Below are 27,952 nucleotides of genomic sequence, written 5' to 3'. Positions count from 1 at the left end.
ATACACAGGCAAGGGTTATTTGCAGTATACAACCTTTATTGCCACATTTCAAAACAGTCCATGCATTGACAAGCAATGATGTTGACGTACGTGTAAATTTTGGATTCTGTAATGCAATTCAAAACCAATTTCACATGTTCGGTGATCAATGGACGGCAGCAGCTGCAGGAGGCCTGCAGTTCTCCAGATGGAATGTCAACTCTGTTAAGATTTAAAAAAAAATGAAATTCGTTATTTACAAGTTTAAATAGTTTGACATGAGAAACTATTGCACTTGTTGAAATAAGATTGCGTTGTTTATTGGATCGTGTACAATGTTGGCGATTGGGCCCTCGCAACTTTAACATGATTCTACCGGTGTTTCCAGTATAAAAGCATCAGGAATTGCTTAGTTTGTAAACTTTTTTTTTTGATTAATCAAAGTTTGAGCAAGTTGCCCAGGGGTCAATGAGCATGTTTGACAAGTCGGCAGTAATCCTAAAAATGCCTGCACCACTATAGGAATGCAGAATTTACCGCTGGTTGTGGAAAAAGGAGCCGATTGCATAAATAGGGGAAGCTGTAGCTTGCCATGTTTAGTTGGGCCCCAAAAGAAAAATTTACTGGAACAAATTTTAGGGCTGTGGAGAATGGGTTCACACTTTTTTGTAAAGGTCAGATTGGTAATAGTCTCGTATTCCATAAAGATCTGATTTTGCGTTTAAAAAATGGCATGTTTATTTTTAGCACGACACTTATCATTAAGAATTTTAAAAAGTGCCCCCCACCCCCCAAAAATGGTGTTTACCTCTTCCACCCTCTAAATTATAAGTACCCCCCCCCATCGATTTGGGTATCAGCATTTGATTCTACCTACGTATGGTTCTGAAGCACTGAAAGGTCCCCCCTACTGAAACAGATGCATTGTGCTAGTCCCAAAGCATTCTTTTTTGTCTGTTGTACCAAAATTAGGACCATTTTTGTGATGGAGTGTTGTTGCCCACATTTTTGAAAGTCAGTGATACACCTGACAAGATGCCCAAAAGCGTTTGCTTACTTAAAAATTGTATAGCATTTGTCCAGAAGCCGCGTGCTAAAATGAACCAAGAAATGTAAACCAACCAATCCTTTGATCACTCACATAGTTGTTGTTTGACAGGTTCCCTCACAGGAAGATCTAGTGAAGTTTTTTGGTTGACAATCAGGCACATATTTCACAGTGGTTTCTTCAAACGGCAAACAAGACGAATTTTGGAGAGCTGAACAAAAGTCAGAAAGATAAATTAAGTACATTTTGTAAAATGTTTTGCATACTGTGCAAGTGAAAAGCAAAAAAGGAGAATCTTACAACAACTTGAACAGCAGCCATATTCATCCGTTGTCACGGTTCCCTGAAAAACATGAACCAGTTTAAAGTGCATCAAGTTAGTTGCTGCCAGGAGCCATCATTTAAGGATTAACAAGCCTACGTCTCAGGCATGACCTGCATATCTACCTGTGCTTGAAAGGGTAATTGCCCAACATGGTCAGTTACACATATTCTAGACGGTATTGATAAGAGACGTGCTTGTGTATCACTGCTAATGTAACAACGTTACCCTTCACCAAGCCAGTGCATTTTATAAAACACTGCCTTCCAGTGCAAGATTAAAAAGGTCTAACGCCATTAGGATGCGTGACTAAGAAAAGTTTTAGAAACATTGTAAATATGGACGATTAAAAAAACCCAATGTAACATTCCATGCTTCGTGAGCATACGAATAAAAACTTAAGAATGCATTGCTGAAAAAAAGGCAGTGTCCATATGAATAAAATATACTTACAGGTTGACACGAGTTGATATTAAAGGCTGCACTACAACTGATCCTCGTCTCGACAACAGAAGCTTGCCCCAAAGCACTCTTGCACGTAAAGAGTGTGCAGTTATCACCTGGCTTAGTCCAATTGGCACCAATCTAAAAAGAGCACCGTAAAAGTGTGTTGACACCAATTTATAGCTTCTAGAATATAACATCCTGTAGCTGGAAGATCAGTCTATTAGCTTGGATCCAGGGAGGCATCATTCTAGGTTTTACATTTACAACATGCAGTCTTTGTGAATGCACTACTGGAGGAGCCTCCCTCACACCATGTGGTTTGAGGGAGTTATGCAACTTCACAATGCTGGTTCGTGGGTTTTGAAATGTGGGGAGCAAAGATATTGTAACATTGAAGTAAATGGATAAGTAGGATGCGAGACCGTCTTCCTGCCCACAATTGCACACACTTCTTAGGACATGCATCTTGGAAAATCATTTTTGAAAGTGTACTGGATGGAAACAAATTTAAAGGGTTAAAATAAAAAATTGCAGTACATAAGCACACCAAATTTCTAATACAAATGTCTTTGTTAGCATTAGTGTCCACACCAGGTGGCCCTGGCCAGGATGCTATGGATCTTTGGTGCCGTTTGAACTTCAAGTTTTGGGTAAAGTCAATGGCTTTTGTAAAGGGCACGTTCAAAAACAACTTTTGAAAAGCTAAAGCTTTTGAGATTGGTTCAGCTTTTACCAGAACTAGGTTTTCACCACGCCCATATGTACAAAAGCGTTACAAATAGGTTGGACGGAGGAGTTAAATAGGAATGTCATAATTACCGCATAGGCCCGTTCTCCAGCCACACAGATATCCAAACGTGGAACTGAAAAAAAGACGGCAGCCACCTTTTAGTAACAAGGTTAGGAGTAAACGAGCTAATATTGCCAAAGTTTTATGCACAGGATAGAACTTAAAATACAGAATTTCCTACCACCCATTCACTTTAGTTCTCCTCTGCTTCCCTTTCTCCATATAAAGCCTACATTTCTGGCTCAGTCCTTATGCGAGTGGGGCAGAGTCCAATCTGCTTCTTCCAGAAACCAACGGGAGAGTTTGGGCTTTGGTGTGGAAACTGTCTGTATCCCCCTTCAAGACGGGTTGTGCCTTTCACTAGGCTCTTGGTTAAGTAAAAAAAAAAAAAAAAACACATTTAGTACTTAAAGTTGCCATCTTACATTTCACTATTCAACTAGCTGAAAAACAAAGTCAAGGGAATATATTAAAACATTTCATAAAGTATTATTCCAGGCGAATAAATTATGCATGTAGTAACCAAGCCAAGGGGGTGATCAATTAAAATTAATCAGCACAGCATTGTAAGGGGTTCCCTCCACCCCTTTCAGAAACTTTGCGGCAGAAGGCTAATGTCGTAAGGAGATTCAAGCACAATTGATAAAAGGAGAACCTGGCAAAGCATTAGTGTTCGTTTATGGGAGTGGCCATAGGTGGCGGCATTGCCATGGTAGACGTGCCTGTGGACGTAGGTGGCGAGGTCTGCGTAGACGTAGGCGGTGGGGTCACAGTGGACGTGGCAGCGGTTGTAGGCAGTGGAGTCATAGTAGACGTGGCAGTGGATGTAGGTGGTGGGGTCACGGTGGACGTGGCAGTGGTTGTAGGCGGTGGGGTCGTAGACGTGGCAGTGGATGTAGGTTGTGGGGTCACGGTGGACGTGGATGTAGGCGGTGGGGTCATAGTAGACGTGGCAGTGGATGTAGGTGGTGGGATCACGGTGGACGTGGCAGTGGATGTAGGCGGTGGGGTCATAGTAGACGTGGCAGTGGATGTAGGTGGTGGGATCACGGTGGACGTGGCAGCGGTTGTAGGCGGTGGGGTCATAGTAGACGTGGCAGTGGATGTAGGTGGTGGGGTCACGGTGGATGTGGCAGCGGATGTAGGTGGTGGGGTCACGGTAGACGTGGCAGTGGTTGTAGGCGGTGGGGTTATAGTAGACGTGGCAGTGGATGTAGGTGGTGGGGTCACTGTGGACGTGGCAGCGGTTGTAGGCGGTGGGGTCATAGTAGACGTGGATGTAGGTGGTGGGGTCACAGTAGACGTGGCAGCGGTTGTAGGCGGTGGGGTCACAGTTGACGTGGCAGTGGATGTAGGCGGTGGGGTCACGGTGGACGTGGCAGCAGATGTAGGCGGTGGGGTCACGGTGGACGTGGCAGCGGATGTAGGCGGTGGGGTCACGGTGGATGTGGCAGTGGATGTAGGTGGTGGGGTCACGGAAGACGTGGTAGCGGTTGTAGGCAGTGGGGTCACGGTAGACGTGGCAGTGGATGTAGGTGGTGGGGTCATGGTAGACGTGGCAGCGGATGTAGGCGGTGGGGTCATAGTAGACGTGGATGTAGGTGGTGGGGTCACAGTAGACGTGGCAGCGGTTGTAGGCGGTGGGGTCATAGTAGACGTGGATGTAGGTGGTGGGGTCACAGTAGACGTGGCAGCGGTTGTAGCCGGTGGGGTCACGGTGGACGTGGCAGCAGATGTAGGCGGTGGGGTCACGGTGGACGTGGCAGTGGATGTAGGCGGTGGGGTCACGGTGGATGTGGCAGTGGATGTAGGTGGTGGGGTCACGGTAGACGTGGCAGTGGATGTAGGTGGTGGGGTCATGGTAGACGTGGCAGCGGATGTAGGTGGTGGGGTCACTGTGGACGTGGCAGCGGTTGTAGGCGGTGGGGTCATAGTAGACGTGGATGTAGGTGGTGGGGTCACGGTAGACGTGGCAGTGGATGTAGGCGGTGGGGTCACAGTTGACGTGGCAGTGGATGTAGGCGGTGGGGTCACGGTGGACGTGGCAGCGGATGTAGGCGGTGGGGTCACGGTGGACGTGGCAGTGGATGTAGGCGGTGGGGTCACGGTGGACGTGGCAGCGGATGTAGGCGGTGGGGTCACTGTGGACGTGGCAGCGGTTGTAGGCAGTGGGGTCATAGTAGACGTGGATGTAGGTGGTGGGGTCACGGTAGACGTGGCAGCGGTTGTAGGCGGTGGGGTCACGGTAGACGTAGGTGGTGACGTCTCTGTAGATGAGGCAGTGGATGCCAATGAAGTTGAAGGCATTGTGGTTGTACCTATGGTTGACAGAGGCACAATACATCATGTTTCCCCAACGTCACCACAATACTTCCAGGTGCAAAGGCAGTTTTGTTGCGTTCATCACGGCAAAACTCCGACCATAGCATGTACATTATTTTATAGCCCACCCACCCCCTGAAAACAAGTTTGATAAGGAAGAGGTTTGTTTACAAAGTTCATAACCAACAAGACCTTGAAGAACACAAATCAACCCTTGGGTGATATAAATGCGCAGCATAAGGTTCTGCTATGAAAAGGATGCACTTACCGATTTCAGGAATGCACGAACCATTGCAACTTATGTTTCCTTCAGGACAATAGCAGCCTTCTTCATGTTGTATGGTAGAAATGACACTGCTGCAGAATCAGAAAACAGAAAATGTAATGAGGACAGGTATTTGAAAGGTTTGTGTTCCAAAGTTTGGGGGAGGGGGGATAAATTACCCGTTGGAGCACGACTTCACAATTTTCGGACCTTGTGGCATATACTGTCCGTTAGTGCAGTTGTAGCCTAAAAACCAAGAGGATCACAAATGTGAAGCAAAAAGGTTGTATTAAAAAGGTGTTCTAATATTCAATTAATAATGCTTTTGCAAAACAAATATTAAAACATTGCTGGGCCAGAGGTAGATGGCATTAGCATTATATTAAAAACAGAGCCAACAATATTTTGAATTCAAGATTAATGATCAGTTACTACTCATGATCGAAATAATGAATATTACCACAAGTTCCATTGGTGGCATTGCGCCAGTCAACGTTGTAGCCCAGTTGGGCACACTTTTCTGCTGCTGCTTGAATGCTGGCACAACCAGCCCGTGAGGAATTCACTAGGCACAGATCATACTCGCACGTGAACAGGAACTCTTGCAGGCTCACCACCTTCGAACAGTTTAAAAACATGCTGTAGAGTAAAAGGGGTGGTGGAAGAAACAGCCTTGAAAATCCATTTCCTGAAAAGCAATTCCCATGCAAGCTTGTACAAGGGATAGCGCGCAGAGGTTTGGGAAGACCTAATTAGGAGTCACGTGAACAATGGCTTGAATAATGAATGGCCCCTCATTAGAAGTTCCACTGGTAACAATTGATTTTTGAGCACATGCTGTGTGAAGAAAACAAGTGTACATGCATCATTACAACTAATCTGAATATTATGCAGCTGAATTGTAGGAGGGCTGCAAGCGTCGTGTTACCCACGATTTGGTTCTGGAGAAGACTTCAAAATGGACGTAGTGGAAAATAAGCAAGTTTGGGAAAAGGTACAGTCATGGATAAATTGGGGGGGGGGGGGGGGCACGGAGATATGCATAAGTCATTGAAAAGCATAACTATATAGGACATGCAGTGCATTTCAAATGACTTGGATCCATTACGTGCTGTTGATGGCGCCGCACACCGACATGTTCATTTTGCACGGAGGCGGCGTAGTCGAGGGTGTGCAGCTCTGGTTCTTGCTGGAGTTGAACATCGAGGGGCAGTGAGGCTTGGTAACATCAGGTATGACCCAGCTCGAAGCAGTGCTAGGGCAGCACGACGTAGGCTCTGCGGTGCCATTCCGCCAGGCACAATCATCGTTGGGGATGTTGTTGCAAATGCCTGGATGTAAAAGGCATAAACATTGTGCATGCATAATGCTATTCTCCTCCTTAATTTGCAGCTGACAACAGGACACGCATTGTTAATGTCTGTAGTGACTAAATGGTTATGTACTTAAATTACTAGTATTAGTTGAATTGATTAAAAGGAGGCCAAGGCATCAGTCAGAGCTTTAAGGCACCCATATAAAGCATTATTTTACGTATACTTTCTGTAAATGTAAATAACTGGTTGTAGAAATTTAATGACGCATGCTATTTAACCTGTTCAAGTTTGGCATTCTATTATCTAAAACCAAGTTGAGGATGGGCGCAAGTTTACATTGTCATCTACTTTGGATGCAGATTAAAAACCAATCGATACCTTCCATTTGGCACGTAGTGGCAAAATGCACCTAGAGAAGAGGTAGCAAGTGTATAACAGATTTAGGAGATCCATGGCTTGGCATGACAACTTACCACATTGCCCTTGGGTGTTGTTTTTGAATAAATCATACGGCAAGTAGATGGAGAACATATCTCCAGTGAATGAGATGGTTGCATCTATGGCAGGGATGGTCACCTTCACCAGAATTCCACTGGAGGTAATGTCAATTCCATTCGAAGACAAGGGTGGCGTCACTAGTACGTTGTTGTAGTATACCTTCAGAGCAATTGCGTAATCATTATAGCAAACAGCTATTAGCAGCGTCAACTACATACAATTAAACAAGGATACATATGGACCTCGTACAAGCTTTAGAGTCAGGTGGGTATTAGTGATGCCAAACGGAGTTGTTTGCAAGCAATTCAAACACGTCAGACATGTGTTACAATTCATGCTCCCACACTTGGTTGTCAAAGTAAATGCAAGTGTCAATTGGTAAGCAGAAGAAACCGTACCGTGATGATGTTCTGCCTTCTCCCCAGAGTGGCTGGGATGCTCATGTTGACAGAGTTCCCATTGTAGTTGACAACGAGGCCCCTGACAAAAGAGGCTGGGTTTCCACGGTTGAATTGATAGTTGTCGAGAAGGATTGTAAGGTTATGTTGCTGAACTCTCTCCTCTACCAGGATGTAAGTGCAGTCCTCCAGGAAGGTGTACCGAACACCATCAAATGTGATGTAATGGGGGTCTCCCCATCCCTGGCATTTGCCTTTTTGCAATTCCAGACAGAAAAAAAAGCCCATTAAAAAGAAACGTCATGGTCAAATACACTACATGTCAGCATGGTTCTTTACCATTTGGAATGGATCCACGAGCACAAATGCTCATTGGAGGACTATCATGCGTGGTGAAAAGACTGCCTCACTTGGTGGTGGAAAAGAGATGTACTTTGGACAAAGGCAGCTATGGAACAACATTGGGCATGTTAGATTATAGCGCATATAAACAGGTGCAACGCTGGAGCAATGTTAGCACACTTTTCCTCAACCTTCAGTGTAAATAAGGTAGAGGTTAAATTAGCAGGGTATGTGGTGGTGTCATCGCATGCATGTTTGGCAAATGTATAAGAAGGCCAAAAACTAAAGCAATTTTTGGTGGGGGGGTTCTAGAAATGTAACTGCATCTAAAAAAAGATGCAACAGGATGCAGTTTAAAACGCCGTGCCAGATTGAACAAAAACAGGAGACCTAGCTAACAGGTTGCTGGTGGTGTTTAATCTAATAGAGCAGTGTGCATAAAGCAGCATATACTCACATTGGCATTGCCATGTGCAGCAACCATCGCTGTCAGAAACACTGCGTACAAAGACACAGTTGGGCTTTGTGGACTCGCTGCAAGTCTTCATAGTGTAGGTGACGTTGTTGTCGATACAAGTGGCATTCTTACAGTTGTTCACTTTCCAAGTCTCCATATGCTGGTGAAAGGATGCGATGTATAAATTAGGAGCAGCATTAAATAAAGGGTTCTGTAATGAAAGGTTATGTTGTGGGGAGGGGGAATCATTCCAAAAATATGCATTATAAAGTATGCAGTTGTACAAGTTGAATATTAGAAGCATGGTGCATTTTGAATGCCAGGCTCAGAAAACCCACTGTAACAGACTAAGGTATGTGAATGGATGAAAGTTAGTGTTTTTTTCAATACCATATTATCTCATCGGGAAATATTGTAGAAATGGGTCCCACATGCCACGTACCTAGTAGCATGTCTATTTTGTATGGCAGAGCTACAATCATTTTAAGGCAGCTTAAATTTGCATGCAAATAATAAAAATGGCAGTACAGAGGTGCAAGACTGATAATCGAGACCAATTGGCTTTTAAAAGGAGTCGGGAAATAAACTGGGTGGGGCAATTAAGTGTTCATCCATTAAAGTAAGCATCTACCCTATAAAGTGCGCCTACCATTAAAGTGTCCTAATACAGGTAGGAACAAATATGTGCCACACTGCCCACCACGGATTTTTTTGTCTGTCCAACTGTCGTGCATAAATATATATATATAATATAAACAGCTTTGATTGGTGGAGACCTACTGCCGAGTACGGAGAGGGGAGGTGCCGAAGGGAGGAGGAGCCCAAGGAAAGGGGGGGGGGTCAGCGGAGGGCCCTAAGAGAGGGGGGGGGGTTAAGGGGAGGGGCCTAAGCTAGGGGCCGATAGTCAAGGGAGCTGGCTACCTGAAGTAAAGTTATCTTTTATACAGGTGAAGTATTGGAAATGACGGCAGGAAACTCCTTGACGGGTAACACACTTCTTTTATTAAATCTTCGCTTATCTCGATACAACGTGTAGTCTCTATTCTTCCGCGTACGGTCACCAGACACCGGTACAACTCGTAACCTCTATTCTTCTTATAACACACCGTACTGAACTCGTGTAGACCCTCTGCCTCTGGCTACACACACACACACACACCACTCGTCTCGTGTAGCCTCTTCTTGTGTAGACTCGTCTCGTGTAGACCTTACGCCTCTGGCTACACCCACATCACTCGTCTCGTGTAGACTCTAGGCCCCGGCTACACACTCGGCATGCTGACACTGCATGCTCACCCTACACTCCGCCTCTGGGTTACACAGAGTCGCGGTCCTCGCAGGACAGCGGGACTAGGTACCGCAGGGCCCTGGCTCTTCCTCCCGTCTTCAGTCTTCGCTGGTTACACTCTCCCCGTGCGCCTGTGCGCATCCCCTTATATAGTCGTTCCTCCCGGGAGACGGAGCGGATGCGGACCTCGATGCGAGCATCGCTTGTTGGTGAACCAATCACAACGCGTTATCTGTACGATCCTCTTTCCCCAACGCGTGTTTCCACTCACCAACCAATCACGCCGCGCTGCCACTCGATCACTCCCACACCAGCACGTCACCCAGCCAATCAACACCACACAACTCACGATCCCGCGCTGACCCCTGATCCCTCACCGTCAGCGCGCGTCACCCACACATCCAATCACAACGCGCTGGCACCTGATCGCTACCCCAGCGCGTATCACCACTACACAGGTAGGAACAGGTTCCACACTGCCCACCAGGGATTATTTGTCTCTCGTGCACGAATGTGCTGTCCAACCAAGTTCCTACCTGCCCACTCCGAAGGAACGTGTTTAATGCAACTGCAGAGATAAGCATGGTTTTATAAAAAGGAATCCCATTAATTTAAGCCATCCCAGTTAGATCATACAGAACCCGGTTACCTGCCGTGGAGGGACAAGGGAATAGCACCCACTCCCTGTGGTGAACGCAGTCGATGATGGGGACGTTGCTGTCGTTGAACATAGGACAGGAGGAAAGCCAGGTTAAGTGCCAGCTTGGGTTATTTTATAAAATTTGCATCAACTGGCCAGATATGTTTGGCCCTTTGCAGTGCATTAAGGCTAATTTTATACAAAGCATAATTTGAAACCCAAAAAGGCAATACCCAGCCACGCGCATATGAAAGAACCATATGCTTGAAGGGGAACTTTTAGGATACGAAATGTGCCTGGATAAAAACCAGAACCGCTGAAAATAACTGCCATTTAATTTTACATGTATTATGGCATTAAAATGTATTCCACACAACTATTGTACAAAGAACATCTCGCAATGTACATAGCCAAGCGTGCCAAGTGTGGTGTTGCACTTGTTCAAATGGAGCAAAGCACCGATTAATGTGGGCCAGTCCACACGTTCTGCATGTGTTCATAGCTACCTTGCACATGGGACAAGTATTTTGGACCTCCACTTGAATAGGCAATGCATGCATTTTCATTGTCAAGTCCACGAATTTTCCATGTTATACGTTACGTAAAAGCACCACTCATAAAACCTCAAATTAGTCCATTGCATATTCCTGTTCAAGGCAGCTGTGATCAAGGATCTTTTCATTGGGCTGGTTTTAGAGCAATGAACGGCCCTGTCAGTTAAATTGTTACCTGTGATGGTGGGAGTCGTGGACGGACACCTGGTGTAACTGCCAATCACGCCAGCATCGGTACATATGCCCGTGACGTTGCACAGCGAATCGAGATCGGTGTTGGTATAGACGATGTCACCTGGCTTGTATTGGTGCCCATTGTAGACACAGCAGACTACATGCAGGAGGACAAGCCATGGTATTATAACTTAAAAATCTAATTGATCAAGTAACGTTAGTGTGTTGTAATTAAGAGTTGCTTTTAACGATATGTGCATTTGTAACCACGTGATCATTTGTCGTACAAATGTATTGTCATCACCACATCGTGCAGTTTAATGATTGTATACCCTGGAAACCACATTGTTAATAAAACGTTATCACTAATAAATACTCACCATCGGCTGTAGCACAGTGAAGCTGTCCCATGGTACAGGTGCTGAAATAAATTAAATTGTTAAAGTTATTGTAAATAAATGAGCAAAGCAGTTGCAAGATAAGTTTGGGAGGCACTGGTAAGTAAAGGAAATGCATCTTTGGGAGGACATCGCTAGTAGTGCTGAAAGTAGATGGACAAGACTGGCAGTTGCAATGGAAGCGAGGGAATGAGGTCAAGACAGGTGGAGCAAAGGAATAAACGTGTGGCACGAGAGCTTTGGAGGTCATTGTTGGGAAGTAATGCAGCAGTATATAGATCATAGATGTAAATGACAAGCGGTCAGGCTTATCTTCAGGTCGAGTTGCACTGTACACAGCATGGTAAAAAGGGATGCTTACCATATCTGGCACGTGTCCCTGCTCACGAAAGTATCACCAGGAAGGACTATCGTGTCATTTAGCTCACAGCTGCAGTTCTCCTTCGACACGCAGTGCAAGGTGCGTTCATCCAAGTATGTAGCATTTGAACATTTAGGGTAGCAGCCTGTAATGCAAGACAACGTCATTTGATCAAGGTTGTATACGCTGGCGAAATGTACCATATTACCAGATGCCAAATAAGCTCTGCATTAGCACTATTTGTAATTAAAATCTACTAGCCCATCAACTGCAGAGACCAGCCGAGAGTATCAAGTTGCAATATCATGGCCATAACCGAATTTTACATAATAGTTCTCACTGCACGCAGCCGTCCATTAAAAACGAGGGTGGGGGGGGTAGGACCAAAAAGCATTTTCCCTGCCTACTATCTATATTTAAGTGTAGAGCGCTAACAGCTTCCTAATAAAATCGCAATCAAGAAATCCTAGACGGCTGTTGAAGTGTCTGAAAACTCACGATACGCGGTTAGCCAAAAGTCGCTGTTTAAAAGCAGTAACTGATGACCGAGGTGGCGTGATTGTTTATGCTCGAGATCAGCAAGGTATTGTGGCAAGCACTCGCGTAAACGAGTGCTACTCCATGTATTTATTTTAGCATTGGTAGTCGTGTGAAAATTACAGGACAGTTTTGAACGAGGCAATCACATCTGTAGTAAGCGGCTTAAAAACATTTCCTTTCCCATGGAAACATATTGGAGGCAACCGATTTTTACCCAAGGTTGTACGCCAACTTGCTATTCTGGCCCAGGGACTAGTCCGGGCCTGAAGCTAATAAGTGGGTGGTAAAGTCAAGACCATGCACAATTAAATCAACAATGTTCAAGTCGAATCTATTTCATATAATGGAGGTGTAATGTCTAGAACTGGATGAGGTACCAAACAAAATTGGTTCGGTCAATTGAAAAGCCTGTGCATGTACCTTCAAGCCTTGGGAAGTCACCCAGGTTGATGCCTTCTGGATCACCACAAGTTTTGGTGTTGACAGTGCCACATGGATGGTAGTGCCAGGTGCATGTGTTGGGGTCATTATAGAAGTCACAGAAAATAGCTGGCAAAAAACCGAAGGGAAGAAATTCGGGGTGTCATGTTGGAGCTGAAGTAATAGACTTTAAGTTGGGTAAACCATTTCTAAAAAGTTTGGAATGCCCCATATGAATCTTTTAACGCGAAATGCGTTTCAAAATAGCATTGTTAGGTCAGAAGTTACTTCACTTTCCCAGAAGTGCATGAGGCAAGGGTGTTGGGGAGCATACACCAAGACCGTGCACAGTTTCAGGTATTCCAGTAAACCCTCATGAAGTTACTGGAGGCCAACCCCTTGAATATCCATGGGAGGTTCGCCATTAGAATACAGGGTCAACCCAAATATTTATGAAAGATCAGTCTATGGACTTTGGCTTGTTGTCTAGCAACTTTGTCCAAGCAGGAAAAACGCACCACATGGAGGCACATTTGAGTGACAAAATGGAGATTCTAGGTCGTGCATGTATTTTTCAGGCGTCACTCACGGCATAAGTCCGGGGTCCTCCAATGGATGCACAGGCCAACCTCATTGCATGCCTCTGCATAGGCAGCCACTACAGTGCAGAAGAGGTCACACTCCAAGCCAGTGTTACATGCACACGAGTCACGTACACAGGCCTCGTAGTATGGCATGTAGTCCACCTTCCGCACCCCCACAAGGGTGGCATGAAAGGCAGACATTAACGAGGTAAACATTTCACTTTGCAAGGTGCTTGTGTAAAAGGTCATCTAGTTTATATTAGCAAAAATTCAAGTCAACTTTAGGCGTACACAATTGCATTTATGGGGACAAAGGCTGCAGAGGAATACAACCAATGTTTCAAAGAATAAATTGGTATTAGGTATAATTCACTTCACCCTCCAAACTCAGAAATTGCACAAGTCAAGCAACCACGCCGCAATCAGCGAGTGGCAAATAAAGCGTACCTCTCCGTGGCATGATGCAAATACCCCACTGCTGAGGAGGCTGCACTGCTGTTCGGCAGACGCCTTACGATTAAAGTTTAGCACACAAGGAGGGACTTCCTCGACCATATTCGAGCACGTCTCGTCGGCCTTCCAGCTATTCCCAAACTGAAGCGCATTAGCCGACACAGAGTGGTCCCGCATGGTGAAGTCGTCAGACACATCTCCGTTGTACTTTCCACAAAGGCCACACAGCTCATCCTAGGAAGAGATCAATTTCGTCACATTAGACTACAGTGACAAAATCCCAGCAGACCCATGACAAGAATTTGTCAGTGTATGTGTTAGCAGCACATTCTTGGACAACGTGCACAGCAACTAAGCTTCTTGTACGGACGTATAATAAGCCGGAGGTGCATGTGTAACTACTGTATTTGTATGCTCAAGTTACAAATGAGTGCATGTCTCAATTGCAAGAGAAAGGGTATCGTGAAGACCATCTTCCTAAAATGGAGGCATATACAGAAATGGAGAAAAGAGTTGGTAATTAAATAAATATTTATGGCTCACCTTCCTGTCTGGAGTGACCTTGATGAACAGGGTTGTCTTGCGGTCCCATACTAGTTTTATTCCATTTGAAGCATCGACAATTAGGTATAGCCCAACAGAATACACCCTAAATCTGTGTGTGCTGCTAATACTCCTGGTACTGGACCTGGGAGAGAATGAATAGGTCCCATCTGCCAATTTTATTTCTTGGTCCTGGGAATAGAAAACCACATTATAAATTTCAGAAGCAAGAATTAGGCAACTTTAATGCGATTTGAATTAAGAGTGCACAGGTCTTGCCTGCAGGAAGAATCTTATGGATTTGGAGCAAGTGGACAAGGTACTGCGGCATAGTACGTTCTTCATGGTGATTTGGAACGTTCCATTTTGTGGACTGGTGCTACAGTAGTCCTAAGAAACAAAAATTGATGTAAACATGTTAAATAAATATAAAAGATTTGTGGGTCTCATCATAAAGGAAGACTAAAGTTACATACCTGCGCCACTACGTATTCACAGGAGTATCCATTAAACAAGAAACTCTTTCCATCAAATGTGGTGTAATGGCCATTTCCAAATGTCTTGCAGACAGCTGCACAGTAGTTCTTGGTGCAGTTCCAGAAACCATTGGAACAGTTGCTGAAATGCAAATGGAACAAAGCATTATGTAGTATGAACAATCATTACTCACAAATGCCCACCCAAGTCAAAAGGGAGAAGCCTGCATTGTTCATTGGAGGTTTAGCATTTGGGAACTGGAGAATTCTACAGGATAGTTGCCATTATCTACCTCGGCCAAAGTTAATAACCTGGGCGAATTCATCCATTAGATTACCAAACAGGCTTGGCATGTACACAATAGCCAGGTGCCCATTTTTAGGCAGGCATTTTCCAAGATGCATTGTGGTTTTATGAGTAAAGGTTAAAAGGGTTGGAATTTCCAAGTGCACCAAGGAAAAACTGGTGCATTTAAATAAGGCTTGCACCATTACAAATATTCCAAACCTAAAGAATTATCTTGTTGTAGACTAGGCAACCAAACTTGGTCACTATTGGGTGAGGTATCCACAAAACTTATAAGGCAAAATGCTCATTCAACAACTTTAAAACCCGAGGTGAATTTGTCCTTAATACAGCTCATTTTGCCAAGAATGTCAAGCATGCAAACCATCTCGTGGCTTTTAGTCCCATTGTCAAACCCATGAATAATCTTACCATTGGTTGCAATCAACTTGGATCGAATCCCCAGGTGCATACGTAATGCCATTGTGCTGGCACGGGCAAAAACGAGGTAGGACACAGGTGCCATTGCGATTCCTCACAAGGTCCTTTGGACAAACGCAGCCTGGATAGCACCGTACGCCGAGCTGGACATGGGCATGCAAACAACAAAAATCGGGTTTGATATTCAGCACTTCAACTATACTAGCTTTTATACGAAAGTGAATTCTTGTTCAAGATATCGGTGGTCTTTCCATACCAGTCAAATGACACCACTACTAAGGTAGGTCCAAAATGGCCATGATTAAGAAAGTCCAGAAGGTTAGGTCACTACTGAATTTAATATTTGGGCACAAAAATGGCAGAGCTTATGCATTGCAAAATTCTGCAACCCAGTTGCTGGGCTATAATCTGCAGGGGAATGGTCACCTAATATATATGCCTCGAGATTGAAGGCTTAAAATGAATACCTGGGAACAAAGTGCCGACAACAGCACTGGGTAACTTGTGGCCAGGGGCCCCTCATGGCAACAACCCTTGGTGACAGCCTTTAAAATGTAGATTTGCGTGCCTCCCACAAAAGACTGCACCTTCTGTTCAGGTCTTCAGAATCAAGTCTTTGCAGGAGAGATGTTGCAGTGCCATACTAGCCAAAAAGCTGGCAAAGGTCTGAAGGTAGGTTTTTGCGCATGTGTAAAAAGGCTATTTAAATGGCCACTTAAAGATGAGGCACCTATTTGTATGGTTAAAAACACCTGTAGTAGTAACAAGGGCAGCCAAATTAAACCAACTGTTCTAATAAGCAGACTACGTCTAGGCCACAAATGAATAATTTGGGCACAGACTTACACATGGGGGTTGCTGCAACTCGCAGGTTCTCTCACAAGCCTTCCCATAAACACCATTCTGGCCGTTGATGCAGTCGGTATAAACCATTGGGGGATTACATTCTGTTGAGAAAAAGGAGAATTAAAACGCCATGCATTTGATCATGAAAAAGCAAATGGCAGCAAATCATGAGCCCATATTATTGTATTCTCACTCCATGAAAAAGGGGAGCAAAAACCAATTAACATGAAAGCGTTCGTATTTATAAAAAACGCAAGGTAATACAAAAGTATATTTCAACAGCCAACAATTAACACTGGGGTTGTGGGAAACGCCCCCTCAGGTTGAAAGCCTCAAAATGGCTTGAAGAGCCTTTGTTAATCTACAAATTATTGAAGGGCTGCAAAATGCTGCACACTTCTGGTAAGATTTACGATAGCCCATACCTGGGTAATCTTGGCAGCGCAGTACTCCATTCTTACAATAACTGAAATGGAGGAACGTTTAGGTTAAAGAATATAAATTAACATTTGCATCAACGTCAAATTATAGCCTATATGAAAATGGCAGAGACACATTCTCCAGTGTATTGCCTGTGCCAATTCACATTGACGTATTGCAGGCCATAGCTAGGTTTGCTTGCAGGATGTTATGGCAATCTTAATGTACGCCCATGACAATTTGTAGACGATTCAGATTAATAATGTTCTTGGCATATGTATCTTAGGAATTAAATCCAGCCACCCAAAATCGGAGTTATGAACCCTGGAGGGCAAAGCTTAAAATGGCGTTTCCCCTTGAAGTGATGCCCAATAGTCACTAAAGGGGTGTGACAATAGAAAATGGAATATTCCACGGCACATCCAGAATATAAACAAATAGACTGCATTACAAGCAGGGCTGTTCGAGTAAAGGATAGTTACGTGGTACCGACACCAGTGCACCTCACACAGGAAGCATTTTAGACCTTAATTGTTTGCTAAATTTCTGAAATGTACAAATTGAACACCGCCTATTACGTACACAAGCTAATTTTCATGAAGGACATGGACGCAAGGTGAAAGCAACGTTACAAGCAATTGTATCAATTTAAAGATGTGTACCGAGAACATTTTTAAAGCCACAATGTACAGTACAAAAAGGTCAAGCTCTTTGACGATGGTAAATGTATGCGTTTTTGCATACATTTACATAAATGCATGGAGTTTTTGCCCAACTACATGAGCTGCGTCGTAGAGCAGCAAGGATAAAGAATCCAGAATTATAGAGTAGCGGTGTAACTTTCTCCAAATTGTACCAGCATGGGACTACAGGCAGTTGATAGTGCAAATATGATTCAGTACAGCAATTACTCTTAACGTGGAAGAAAACCACGTTAAACTAGGCATTACTGACCATTTACAGGACATTGCAGAGTCGCTGACGAAAGGCCATTATACTTATGATGCATTTAGCTGCTATAACCATGTGACATCTTGGGAGAAGTCTGTACAAGTGCCTCAAGCCAAACCATTAAAAAACGCCTAATTGTGACGGTAGAAAAATGCTAATCTCTGGCAGCAGAATACTTGGGTCGTATACCATTGAAAAATACACTTTAAACTTGAGGCCCATTTTGAAAAGGTCTTGCTGGGATTCAACCAACCATTACGGGTCTGCCTTCCCATAAGATGCCACTCATTCCCATGCCATAGGCACTGCAGTCCTTCCAAATATTGGTTCAGATCTTTAAATCATTAAAATCAAACTGAAAGTGCATGCTTCATTTGGTGCAGGGCAAGAACATTATGGCCGTCGACAGTGGGACAATGGTTAAGCTTTGTACGTACCAAGAAAGACCATTTATGTAGACAAATGCACCTGGTTGAATCTTCTCGCCATTCAGGAAACAGGGACAGCTAGCCACAGAAATACATTTCCCTTGGTCGTCCGCATACAGCCCCCTAGGGCACTGGCAACCTTCCACAGGCACATCAGTCACGGTGCATGGCACATCTTGGTTGCTCAGAGAGCGGCATGTTCGTTTACAGCCATCACCGGCATAACTAAACAACTGGTTCTGTAGACATCCCACCAGTGAATCTGAAAGAAAAAAAAGTCAGTCATTCTATTAGCCGTTTAAACGTCAAATAAAAGCAGGCAAGTCATGATATTTTTTTTTAATGTAAATTGGAGGAATTGCCAAATTCATAGCAGACTTGCCAATAAAAATATGGAATACAACTGGCCTGCCGATCGTTACCGACCTTAACAGGGAAGTGTAAAAACGCTATTGTTGGAACCCTTAGAATTGCCAGGATAACGCCAATTCAAAATGTGAATATATGCATTGCATTAGAATGGAGACTAAAGATTCAGGAACTGCATGGACTGGCTCAGAATGCGGCATCTCAAAATCAATGCAAAATCCTGGGTCTTACCAAAGTGTGCTCGTGGCAATATTAAGGCCTGATTGTTAGTGTATGTTCTGCTAGTCACCATAAAGTCAATTCAAGCATTTTCAAATAATTGGAGGTTACACCAAGCAGAATACTATTCATTTCAAATGAAATAGAAAATGGTGGGCAACTGCCCATGCAATTAGGTTGAGAGCTCGTCTATTGTAGAACCCTTCATCTACCCCCAACATTCCAGACTTTTTTAATTGGAAGCAATATTCTTTGACCCCCCAAATGGTAGTTTTGAGTACAGCATTACCAGTGGCTTCCCTCCATCCACGCAGCACACGGCCTTTGGATGCACAGGCACGGGCGTAGGCAAACTGAGTCTCAGTCACACAATCGTGGCCTGCTGGGCAGCTGCACGCATCTGATATGCACCTCTGACCACACGGTAAAGGACATAAAGCTGCAATCATGCAATTACTGTACTTGCCCATGCTATTGCAGAGAGAAGGGGGCCTTCCAGAAGCAGTAGAGCCCCTTTCTCAGGCAGTGAGTCAGTCCAATTTCTCCAATGGCCAGACATGCAAGGCGAGACTATTCCTCAATGAATTGAACCCATCGTACTAATTTATGAAATAGGTGGACAAGAGGATTTGAAAAATTTACCCATTACAAATCGCCAACGTATGGAGATGAAATTATGGATCTTTAGAGCCAGGACCACTATGTGTATTTTGAGACATTAACCTGAAGATGAAGCTTGCCAGAAACTTCTGGATTGCCACCATTTAAAGCAAAGGTATGTATTAGTTTCAAATAATAAGCGCATGCAATTTTTTTAAAATGAAGGTCATTTAAAAAAAAGTATTACCTTGTAGTATCTGTAGGGGTCTAGCAGGTCATGGCACTCGGCAAAGATTCCAGGTGCTCGTAAAAAGGAGCAGTCGCGCTCGGCGCTTTCCGCTGGTGAAATAGAACGTGCAAAGACTTGATTTTCTTACAATTAAGGATGGTTATTATAGGTGGTACACAAAGCAAACACCGAAACAATTTGTGTATATATATATATGCATAAAGGTTTAGAAAAATTAAGGCAGATTCTGGAACTGCAATTAACCATTTGAGAAACCGATTGACATCAGGGTAAAAAATGGTGCATCATGCAAATTACTTTTTGCCCTGGGTTTGTATCCAAGCTTGGCCAGTTCATTAAAAGCCAGAAAACGCCCAATTCCAAGGCATCTTTATTATACCAAGGTTATGCACATTAAATCTTCAACAACGTGGTCCTCCTTTTATGGAACGCTAGACGTGCAAATGCATTTCTTTCACACATGCTTACAAAACAGGAAGGAATTGAAAAGCGTGAACTACCTATGGCCATGTTGAGTAGGCATGGATCTTGAACCATTGTATCAATGTCCTCACAATCGGAGCTTGCCTTCCAGGAATTGGCAAACACAACAGCTGTGCCTTCCACCAGCCCCTGGCTGGACATGAAGTCATCCGTAGCAACTCCATTGAAGTTTCCACACAGCCCTGTTACACATTTGGTGCAGATGGTAGGTCAGATAATTAAAACATGGTAAGTTTTATCCAGGTGTAATTTATGTTAATATTGTTTCAAGAAGCATTCTTACATTTGTGAAAGACATGCACAAGATTACCTTTTGTCTGGCCCCTAAATGCTTCAGGCAGTGTGATATACACTTGCATGCTGGGAGAGATCTGCACCTGCATTTTCAGGCCAAATGACGTGAACACTTGTAGGAACATTGAAGAAGTCTTATAAATGGTGATTTTGCCTGCAACATTGGAATAAACATTAGCACAACATTACAAATTTCCAAAGAGCCAAAAAGATGCAAAGAACCATAGTTCACTGGTATAGCCTTTTCATTTACCGGACTCGTGAGGCAGCGGGACAATCATTTTAGAGGACAGGATGTCACCATTGCTTTTGAATTCATAAGATATCTGGTAATGAAAAAACAACATTAGTTTCATAGTCATAGGAGGTGAAAATGCAGTTGCCGTCTGGTTGATAGTCCATGCCGTATTAAGGGCATGCAACCAAAACGTGAAAGCACGTAGACGACCATTTAAAAAAAAAAAGCTATCGATTGTTTGAATTCGCCATTATGGAGAACCATGAGAAGATTTAAACCATAAACAGTTCAAATTTGATTTTAAATAGTAGGTGCCATTAGCAAGCCTTTGTTGAAGTCTTTCAACCAGACCAGCAGGTGGCCACTGCAAGCTATTGGCATTCCTGCATGCCTTAAACGTCCTGTTATTTAGGCAACACGAATACTTTTAAACGGTGTAGCATGTTGTACATACCGATTGAGACGTCAGAGTTATGCTCTTTAAGCAAGCTCTTTCAACTGGAAATGATGAACATGGTCGGAGTAGAACTTCAATTACCCAATCAGCGCTCTGGCAAGGCAAATGTGCAAGTGCTTGCATCACTGCAAATGGTCACTATGGACAGGCATGTCATTAAGAATTAGCAGCATATTTTGGCCTATGGCAAGAACACAATTCAAAGCTCATATTACAAAGGATTTAGGAAGCTGCTGGAAATTTCACAAGCTGAATTAGGTCGGCTTGTTATAACAATATTCTTGATCACCAAGGTGAGGGAGGCGTGTGAGCATACGAAGGAAGATTTAGGCGAAAGAACCGTTGTGAGAAGTCTTAGCTATACTATTTATAAGCAAAAGGGGCACATAACAGACCATTTAACGAATTTAAAAGTTCCCATGTGCAAGATGGAGGACTTGGCATGCTCGTTACTGGAGGAAGTCAATTATTTTCCCACAACTCAATGTTGGATATATGTTTTTATCCAACACTAAACTTGCACAAATGTATTATTTTAGTAGACACTGCAGTCGCATAAAATATCTAGGACCTTAACAAATGCCAAACAATTCAAGTTTTACTTGGTGGAAACTTTACAATTTCAGATTAGATAAGCAACAACTTTTCCACAGCAACTGCCTAGGAAGTCAATTTAGGCTGGTGCAAACTGAAGGCGTTTATTTTGAATGAGCACGTGGAATTGTTATTTTAGAAAAGGATTGTTCTTGCCAACCCTTGTGCAAATGCTCGACAGCAAGAATTCGTGCAACAAACAACAGTACCATGGAAAGGTAGTAATAGCAGTTTCCATTGAAGCTGAAAGACTTGTGGTCAAACGTGATGAAGTTGGAGCCACCCTCCAGGGAGCAACCATCAGCACATGGCACGGCATTGCAGCTCCATTGACCAGCCTTGCACACACTGCAATAAGAATTGACATGAGTTTTGTTTAAACAAAGTGTTGGCATAGTGTATTCCATCTCATTAGGTTTACAAAACGCTAGACTAATTAAGATACTGAACGTTTTCCCTGTCAGCAAGTGCTTGGTTTAAAAACTAGGTGTAGTATACCACACAAAAGGCACGAAAAAGGATGTTAAAAACGCACCAGCTTCGACAACCCTGTTGAGAAATGGCACCAGGGCTGTACGCGTTTCCATTCAGAGTGCAGTTGCACTCGCTCAGCAACACGCAGGTAGTCCCATTGCTCACGTTTAGCACAGAGCCTGCAAAATAAGGAGAGGTTTAAAGCGTTTGTAACATGTCACCATTAGGACACCAAACAGTGAATTAAGAAGCTAAAAGAATAAGCAGTCCATGGAGACATGGGAAGATTTTAGGTTGCAGTTGAGCAGCTAAGAATTAACCCGTAAAAACAAAGTTTTTTCAGTATAAATCCTATATGTGTGGCGGCTAGAGTCCTCTCGTCCTCTGGCTTGAGATGTCTGCCACTTATGGGTCAGATGATTGCCTGCCACCATTAAGCAATTGGTAATTAAATATGAAATAAATTTCCTAAAAAGTGTAAAGTTACGGAAACATTTTTTCACGAAAATAAATTGTGACGCACAACGAGTCTGTGCAAAATGTCAGCTCGATTGGATCACGGGAAGTTGGTTAAAAAACGACTGAAAGATTTGCACGGTCGTAAGCGCGCAAGCAAAATTAATAAAGGATTTAAAAAGGATCCATATCCGACCAGGGAAGGCGCTCACCGTCTTGTTGCAAACCAGGTGGCAAGGGAATTTAATAAAAGGGTGTGGTTAAAGATCAGACTTTTGATTTTACATGGTTGAACAGAAAAGTGTTGACATTTGGAAAAACTAAAAGTTAAGCCATTTGTATGCAACCAAAAACAAACCACTATTCATGGATACATCCTTATAAATAAAGTTAAACAGCAATTAAAGTATAACACCATACAGAAAGGAGATGTTCGTTTTATCAGCTCTTTAACATAAAACGAATATTAGAAAAGTTTTGCTACCAGCAAGCATTTGAAACAGTATAGCAAATGGAGAAAGATGCCAATGTCTACCATAACCCAACCACATGCGGTTCACTGTAAAAAAAATATCGAATCATAATTTTAATATTGCAGGCTCATGGCTCACCAGGTGGACAAAAACAGCCAGGTACACAACCCTGGCACATGGGCTGGAAGGGGTTGGCACAGGTCTGTGGGCAGGTGGAGCCACACTCCTCGTATACAAGGTCACCAGGACAATCCTGGGGAGCTTTGGGCACAAAAGACAAGGCAGTGTGCATTAGTCATAAGCAGCAGATGGCATGTCAAAACCAGAATGCTATACAGGTTTTACAGGATTCATGTCAAGGTTCGCACTTGCAGCATTACATTTGAATAGGCCAAAGTTGAGACATGATACATATAACATGACGTATTTGTATTCAAAAGGAGGTTAAATATGCTCATGACTTAGCGTGGGGGGTGAATAATACTAATACATCATTTGCATTTCTCACTGGTTATTTATCTGAAGGCACTATAGACTCCCCCCACCCCCCCCCCCCCCCAGGAACGTTTACGTACCACAGAGGTTCGACGTGCGCCAGGAGGCCAAAGTGGCACCTCCGATGATACACTCGAGTGAGAAGGCGGTGAGCGAGGGGCAGCCACACATGGTTTGGTTTTCGCAATGACACTGCTCGTGCATGCACATAGCCACGAAGCCAGATGCAGGCACATCACATGGACCCATGCGCTGTATTGCCAAACTGCAGGTGCGCCCCATCTTTGGGAGGCAAAGGGAAGATCAAAGGGAGTACTCTAAATAATCTTCCATTCAAAACGGTCCATAGGACAAAAAGTTAAAGCAAAACCTTGTTTGAAAAGATTGTTGCATTACAAAGTACAATAGGTTCACCCAATTTCCATGCTGTATGATTAAAAGCCACCAATATGTAATTTCTCCCAATTTGGGGGGGGTCAGGGTAAGCTTGCCGACTTACCCAAGGTTCGGAACACACTGGGCCACTCTTCATCTCACACTCCTGATTCAGTCTCTGTGGGTACGTGTATGCCAGCAAGTCCATATTCTCTGCACACAGAAGCATTGCATTTGCACTGTAAACCTTCAGTATACATTAGCCATGCAGTGGATTAACCACAGCCGACAGCTACTTCCAGGTGCAAGTTCAGTGTTCAAACATGAAAGGGCCATTATGTGCAGTAGATATGAAATTGGATATTTGAATATTACCATAATTAGCACTCAGCTCTTTTTGACCATCAAAGTTTCCGCAAAGTCCACACATGCCATCACGAGCACCTCTGCCAACCACCACCTAAGGCACATGGTCGGTCAGTTCACAACAGAAATGGAGCAAAAGATCGTGAAAACGAATGCCAGGGGTGCCACTTAAAAAAGGCGTTTCAGAACAGTCACAAAACCACCACATACCAACAAGACGTCTTGGGCCCAGATAATCTTTATACCAGGATTGCGTAGGGTGATCTTGAGTCCCATCCCAAACCGAGTGATGTGTAGCCGAGTGTTGCTGTATGGCACCACCACACTGGCAAAGTATAACACCGATATGGAAAAATTTTAAAACTCAAGTACATGTGTATGGCGCTGCATGGTTCGAATTCCTCTAATCAGGAAAATATACATGCAAGCACAAACATTACAAAAATGGAGTTAAAAGGAACAAAGTTACAGGATAGTTACAAGACTAAAAGATCGCACGATGTTTTATGCAGGACAATTACACCAAAATGCATACTTTGCTGTTGGCAGCCTGAGCCCAGCAACCTTAAGTCTGTATCATGCAAGGTTTCAACTTCCCCTCCTCACCTTTGTTGTCCAAGCGATAAGATTCCATCAGATATCTTTACCACATCAGATTCGGTTTGGATCAAAATGCTAAGGTAGGCCCCATTGACGCGCGTTACCACGACGTTGAACTCCTGGAATGGTGACCGGCAATCCCGGGCAAACGTATAAGAGCAGTTGGACTTCAGTTGAAAGAAGGAGCCATCAAAGGTCTTCACAAAGCCATCACCCCACGTGCTGCACACACCCACTGAAACCAGACATGCGTGGTATGGTACAGCAAATCTGAAAGTTTTTTAAAATTCCAATCAGATCCCAATTTAGCCATAGCTTTCCCTTCACTTTTGTAGCGAAAATTACCGAATTGGGCAAAATTGTCATTGGTTGAGACTGCCCTGCACGAGTCAATCCTGTCAATAAATTATTCATTTTCTGAAACGATCACTTATTCGTTAGTCGGGATAGGGATGAAAAGGCAAGACCGATTAAGAGATGGCCACCCTTAACCTTGTCACCATGTTGTACATCAAACGTTGTTACAGGTTATTCTAGGCCAGGGGTCGGCAACCTACGGCTCCGGAGCCGCATGCGGCTCTTTACGGGCTGCTTCTTGACGATATGTACGTATGTACAGTATATGTACATAGATGCATTGCGGCTCTTGAAATACTGAATTTTGTACCGAATTGGAAAGAAACGACTCTTCTTGTTATTTTGGTTGCCGACCCCTGTTCTAGGCAATGGGCTAGTTCAATGTGGTTATTTCAAATTAATTGTTAAACCTTAAAAAGGATTTGACAAAAAAAATCAGAATATTAAATAAAGCAACGTACGACTAGGTGCATGTCGAGGACATCAATAAAATGAAACAGCAAGTTATAAAAACAATTGTTACATGGCTTTGATGCATTTAGGAAGAGTTGGGATGGTTGTGGCATCTAGGACAGCAGGCAGGGTAGCAATAGGTGCCACCCCAATGAAGAAAAGAGCAGCAAAGAGATAGTAGCCAGCTGAATGGAAAATTTGAGGTTGGTGTCAAGTGCACAACAGGATCTAGTAAATGCAGATAAGGTTTGGCAGCAGCAGCAGCTTTGGCGAGCAGCATCTTGAAACTTGGTCAATTCGTGCAAACAAATCTTGGCATTGCATGTAATGTGCAAGACTCACCACTAGGAAGCATAGGGTCAGGGGGCTTTGAAGTGATCACGAGCGCTACTGGGTTACACAAATAAAAGTACTTTAGAATTACACTATAAAAAATGGAATCCACAAAGAGATAATTTTCAGCCATGTGAAACTAAGACAATTATTCTTTCACTGTAGCAATGCAGTGAGACTTAAAAGTACAAATAAAAAAACGCAGATCCACAAGAGTGTGTTAGAGCACACACACGCGTCAAATCCACCACCACCCGACAGCCAATTAGTAAGGTTTGCCACGTGAACAGAACACGGCAATGTTACTAGTACAGCACTGTTGGAGCGCAAAATGACAACATTCACAGAGTACGACGTGTCGCCAGTAATTACAACTAGCATCAGGCAACAGCCAGATTTGTGGAAACATCTAATGTTGACGGTCACGTGCCAAGAGGTGGGGGGATTAAGGCATGCATATACAGTACAATGGCCATCCATATGGTACAACTCATTGTTCTTGTACCTCCTATCGTTTGCGTGCAACAATAGCAGTACCTGTTATTGTCGGTGTATAGGCAATTCCCATTAAGTTATGGCGACCTGTATTTTAGGCATGCATTTAAACCATTCAGGATTCGCTTCCAAGCAGCACCAATCCTGTAGCTAGCCAAACGGTGAAACAATGTATCTTAATTTAGATATATTCTCTAATTAGTCTTGGCGAGTTAAATAGTTTCAGAACTTTAACATTAGCAAAATCAATTGAGTGTCTTTTTTGGCACGCGTGTTCCACCACTGCCAACAGTTGTATTTGGGAGTATTTAAACATTACTGGTGTTATTTTAGTCGCGTGCCGATCATTCGTCCTGTGTGCCCAACATAGAATTTGCCACAAGTGCAGCAATGCGGTATACACCTTCTGTAATAAATCTTTAGTACCAAATTAGTTTGTATTTTATGTACAGTGCCATATAGGACGCCCAACGTTTTGCTTTTCAAAAAAAAAAAAGGGCTAGTTTCAGTTACTTCCGCAATGTATGGTATCAAGAGTTTATTACTTGGTCAGTTTCAACTCTCGTGTTATTGGATTTTGGCATTCAGTGCATCATTGTAACTGTTCAATTAGTGCCGTTTTAAAAATTGATTGAATTTAAACTTATCAGACCATCACCATCTTTATTAGCCCAGTGTAGGAGCGTCTTGAGGGCATTTCTGTGCGGGGTTATGGCGAGCCTCTCATAGGCATCAATGTGCATTCTTTCAGTAAGCTGTCTATTTTACGATTTCGGCCGCACCAGAGCATTTACGCGATCAAACCAAATAAATAAAACCTATTTCAATGGATAATATTGGTTACAAATGCCTACATATAAAAGAAGACTTGTGAATATGGTAACATATCAATTATGCGCCATGAAACACCCACCAACTATGAGCCCAATGTACAAGTCTACATTAAACACAAATCCGAGTACAACATTAAAAAAAAATGTGCAGAGAACACTGCAATGGCAAGCATTACAAAATGATGTTGGCCATAGATCCAACTCCGTTGCGTGGCTCGTATTACCCAAACGTATGCTTTACATTGTATCATAGGTGCAGCAATCCTTTTCAGCATTCGGCTATTGGAGGAAGTTCTTCCCAAACTCTGCATGTTGCTTGGCAATTTCAAAAACCAAAACACGTGTTGGTCAAGGCAAAGAGCACAGTACAAAAACAGAACTAGGGATTTGGCTGCAATCTATTGCCCACCTACCACGATCTATATAGTACAATAACTATTAGGAATGAATGAGAAGTACGTTATATAAAAAAAAAAACTGCTATAGGTTATGGCTTTTCAAAATACATGAAATAAAACTACTTGCATTAGTTTTAAAATAATAACTTTACCACATTTTAGGTTCCATAGCTGGTAGTCTCTTTTGCAACTCCGTACATAAAAAAACTTAATAAATGTTGAAAAAGCGGCATTGCAACTTAAACACTTATTTACATAAACTACTACACTTTCGCTTACCTGCGCAAAACAGGCCACACAGCCCTGACCAAACAGCCTTCATCGTATCCACAATTCAGGGGACGGGATACGAT

At 43.4% G+C, this 27,952-nt stretch overlaps 1 protein-coding gene across 1 annotated transcript; it reads right to left on the bottom strand.

The window, feature by feature from the left end:
- Nucleotides 1-35: 35 nt before the first annotated feature.
- On the bottom strand, nt 36-27,921 carry LOC144933984 (mucin-5B-like). Its single transcript, XM_078859380.1, has 43 exons — nt 27,879-27,921; nt 25,883-25,930; nt 24,737-24,965; nt 24,341-24,455; nt 24,140-24,224; nt 23,889-23,977; nt 23,470-23,671; nt 23,033-23,155; nt 22,027-22,144; nt 21,701-21,839; nt 20,895-20,990; nt 20,456-20,528; nt 20,219-20,356; nt 19,926-20,090; nt 19,423-19,514; nt 18,865-18,988; nt 17,997-18,249; nt 16,614-16,654; nt 16,189-16,289; nt 15,334-15,485; nt 14,616-14,757; nt 14,419-14,529; nt 14,140-14,331; nt 13,591-13,830; nt 13,149-13,305; nt 12,560-12,688; nt 11,600-11,744; nt 11,221-11,261; nt 10,842-10,997; nt 10,122-10,189; nt 8,185-8,344; nt 7,386-7,639; nt 6,963-7,146; nt 6,282-6,504; nt 5,634-5,812; nt 5,353-5,419; nt 5,177-5,265; nt 3,309-4,904; nt 2,616-2,659; nt 1,803-1,934; nt 1,328-1,370; nt 1,121-1,238; nt 36-201 (listed from the first exon to the last, which is right to left on the bottom strand). The coding sequence occupies exons 1-43, from the start codon at nt 27,919-27,921 to the stop codon at nt 36-38; spliced, it is 7,062 nt and encodes a 2,353-aa protein (XP_078715506.1).
- Nucleotides 27,922-27,952: the final 31 nt, after the last annotated feature.

This window comes from Lampetra fluviatilis, chromosome 8 (genome assembly GCF_964198595.1).
Source record: "Lampetra fluviatilis chromosome 8, kcLamFluv1.1, whole genome shotgun sequence".
NCBI lineage: Eukaryota > Metazoa > Chordata > Hyperoartia > Petromyzontiformes > Petromyzontidae > Lampetra > Lampetra fluviatilis.
This window is presented reverse-complemented; position numbering and strand designations above follow the sequence as displayed.

Coding starts and splice junctions, on each gene's coding strand:
- LOC144933984 (XM_078859380.1), bottom strand. CDS start 27,921: ATGAAGGCTGTTTGGTCAGGGCTGTGTGGCCTGTTTTGCGCAG. Junction 23,156..23,469: donor GCGCACGTCGAACCTCTGTG/GTACGTAAACGT, acceptor TTGTGCCCAAAG/CTCCCCAGGATTGTCCTGGT. Junction 1,935..2,615: donor CTGGAGAACGGGCCTATGCG/GTAATTATGACA, acceptor TGCTCTTTTTAG/ATTGGTGCCAATTGGACTAA.